The sequence below is a fragment of the Penaeus monodon genome, chromosome 22, assembly GCF_015228065.2.
Source record: "Penaeus monodon isolate SGIC_2016 chromosome 22, NSTDA_Pmon_1, whole genome shotgun sequence".
In the NCBI taxonomy this organism is placed as follows: domain Eukaryota; kingdom Metazoa; phylum Arthropoda; class Malacostraca; order Decapoda; family Penaeidae; genus Penaeus; species Penaeus monodon.
The window spans coordinates 21,389,090-21,392,311 of record NC_051407.1 but is presented as its reverse complement, the minus strand read 5'-3'; the positions used below and the strand labels follow the sequence as shown (position 1 = coordinate 21,392,311).

At 34.6% G+C, this 3,222-nt stretch overlaps 1 protein-coding gene across 1 annotated transcript in view; it reads left to right on the top strand.

Moving 5' to 3' along the window:
* Positions 1-1,289: 1,289 nt before the first annotated feature.
* The window catches only part of LOC119586989 (palmitoyltransferase ZDHHC22-like), a 13,648-nt gene continuing 11,715 nt past the window's right edge, over positions 1,290-3,222 (top strand). The window contains exon 1 of the mRNA XM_037935730.1: positions 1,290-1,388. Within this exon, the coding sequence (XP_037791658.1) occupies positions 1,322-1,388 (67 nt within the window). The 5' untranslated portion in view covers positions 1,290-1,321. The remainder of the gene's footprint in view (positions 1,389-3,222) is intronic.

Genomic DNA, 3,222 nt, shown 5'->3' with positions numbered 1-3,222 from the left:
GTCATATCAAATTTATGCTGGACATATATTAAGATCGTTGCTTCACCAACATCTTGTTTATTATGATAGTGATGGAACATTTCCTATCTGTATTCAATATAGTTAGAAATACGTTTTACACCATTCGTTGCACACAGCATTTGTCAATGAAGTAATGACATGACCGCATAGAAGATTACAATTATAGCGTTCACCAGAATGGAGTAGAAGGCATGCAAAAGCAGGCTATTTCAGTTTTGGACAAATGCTAATACATATAATGTACAGTACACTGTATGGTGAAATATTGATGCCAGAAAATTATACATGAAAAGGAAAAGTAGCTAGGCATGAAATATGAAAGAAAAGGGGAGAAATCTATTTTTTTTTTTTTTTATTCAACCTGGCCATTTGTACCGTGGACACTTTAGTACCACACGAGAAGCAGTGCAAGGAAGATAACATCACATTACGCGTTGCCTGTGAACACTATGGCAATTGGTAGCGTTATACGTGCACCTGTAACATGTGAACTTGCTGCATTTCAAGGTAAGTGAGTGCTATTTTTGATGATGCCTTGATCAGGAATCCTCATTTTTGTTTAATTTTCTGTAAGATTTGACTAAACTCTGTAATAGAACAATGTAATTATCTGAAAGAATAAAACAAAGTTCACTTATCTGTAATACAATACCATGTTCATTCACAACACGTACTGCAGTGTGACAGCATGCCTGAAGTTGCGGCAAGCTCTTCTCAATTTGTAAATATTATCGATGTGCACTATCCTTTTGTAATATCTAATAACAAAGAAAATCAGAAAAAGTTTGCGGAATTGTTCATGTGAAAAATCCCCGCAGACAATAGAAGCATCTGGAAGATCATAAAAATATCTCCATCAGGTAAATTGGGTGTCCATTATAACAGGAGCGGAGATGAATCAATACCTTCGCTCCTCCCCCGTCACGCACTCCACGCGCACCTGAGATAAGAATCCCTCCTAAAAGTGGGGGGGAAACCTCTCAGTTAAACCGGAAATGTAATGCCAACTAATTTCCATATCGATCACCGAGCTAATAATAAAAATTAAAAACTGGAGGTCTTACAAAGATCCTGTCTACGTTTAGGAAAAAAATGAGAAAATATATCTACTCGTCTCAATTATCCCGAAATCAATGATGCTAAATAGTTTCCCGTAAGATCAGCAATTTTCTAACATATATAAGGATTGAAGAAACCAAAAACTGCTTCTTTGTGTCTAAAAAGGACACGGAGAAAATATATTTCCTCATCTTCCATACATGTATCGAGAACCCTTTACGAGAGGAACATCATTAGGTGAATGGCCCGCTTCGCACTCCTCTCCAACACCTTCCCTGTTTTGAGTACTGAGCTAAGGCTGCGTGACCGTGAGTGTCTTGCTATACGCGTGTAGGGATTTGTATGAGTTTGGCGTGTTGGTAGAGATGGTGAAGATATGGGATATAACAGAAAAAACACCGATAAAGCTTTCTCCCTCAAAAGCAAACCGAGGTACTCTCTCCGTGTGAGTTGTACTTGCAGTCTTTCCCTGCAAGTAAGACTATTTAATCCATCTAATCTACCCGTACTTGGCTACTGATGATATGCAAGAATTCTCAATATACTAGCTTTGAATACATATACGTATACATACTGTATATAACAACTCGCCCATTCTATTGCATCGTCGACCCAAAACTGGTAGAGCTTTGCCGTAGAGTTAGTAATGTAATACCAGTACTTATTTGCAATGGAATGAATAAATTTGCTGTAGATTCCTTGGAATAAGAATGTTAACATTGATCTGTTGCTGTTTTGAACATTAGTGAGAGCTTTTCCGTAGATTTTTTTGGCAGGTATTAGCAACTGCAGCCAAAGGGATGTATGGTAAACATAAAACAATACTAAAGGACTCCAAATATTTTATCAAAATTGAGGATATTTTGAATACAGACAAAAGCTTGTGAGTAAAAGTGATATTCCTGTATTTAAAAAATTATGTTTATAAATACTGATTGCAAAATTGATATTAAAAAAGTAGGCTTAAATTCCTATTTCTTAGGATGAAAAAGCATTGAACAAGTCTTAAAATGAAAACTTCATGATTTAAGCAACTGTTATGTAATAATGAGTACATCTTTTATTGCGGGCACCTGGTTAGTAGTGTCTGCAGATTATCCTTGAAATTTTCATTCTTGCCCTTTATACCTTGCCCCTTTACTATTATACCATATCGGATAGGCTCAGTAAATTCAAGTTGATTTTATATATCTTAATAGAGATCTGATACTGAGTCCTTAAAATATGTACTTACGTACATATTTTAAGAAACATGTACTTGTGTACATATTTTAAGTAGTGAGGGACAACTTGCTCATCTTGAGTCAAATCAGAAAAATGCTCAGTTCTTTTTTCACTATTACTTTTTAGGTAAATCTTGAATCAAAGACTGTGGAGACAGAGAAAAAGAAATCTATTATCCATAAAAACTTTATGCAAACATTTGTAGTAAGTTATTGTGCCTTCCAAAAATCTCCTCCATATTTATTTGGCAAAATACAGCTTGTAGACTACCCAGTTGAATTTCTGCCAGATAAGGAACCATTGTAAGTTCTATCTTGCTAATTACGTGGGAGAGGATTTTGGCTTTTCCTGTAGCCCTGAAGGTGTAGAGATCTTGCTTTGAATGGGTTTTATCAATGTTGAGGGTTGAAGTTCAAGAATTACCTAATTTTTTTTTTGCATTAACACGATGTGATTCAGTTTTTACTTGTTGATATTTAAAATGTCAATTTGAAATCTAGACCTGTAGTTTTAATAAACATATTTGATTATTTATTACTATTCATCAGTAATGTCTAACATTTGTTTTATATTTTTTAAGTGTATAGTTAATCATACATTGCCCTTATGATATTACACAGATTATGATTTCATTTGTAAGGAATTTAAAAGCTGATACCACTAATTTTTTCATCAATACAACCATTTGTTACAGTACTATGAGGCTCCCTGCACCACGTTGCTGAGACTTGATATGATGCTCACAGATTGAACAAAGGGCATTTTATTATAAATTCGTATACCCCTTTCAGATCATGCAATGGACCTATGAGACAGTTAAACATCCATTTAGCCAGCTTAGTCTTTCATAGTTTGTACCAGTAGTTATATTTTTTATGTAGTCATAAGAGAAATGAATGATTGCTTTTTGTTTTTTCT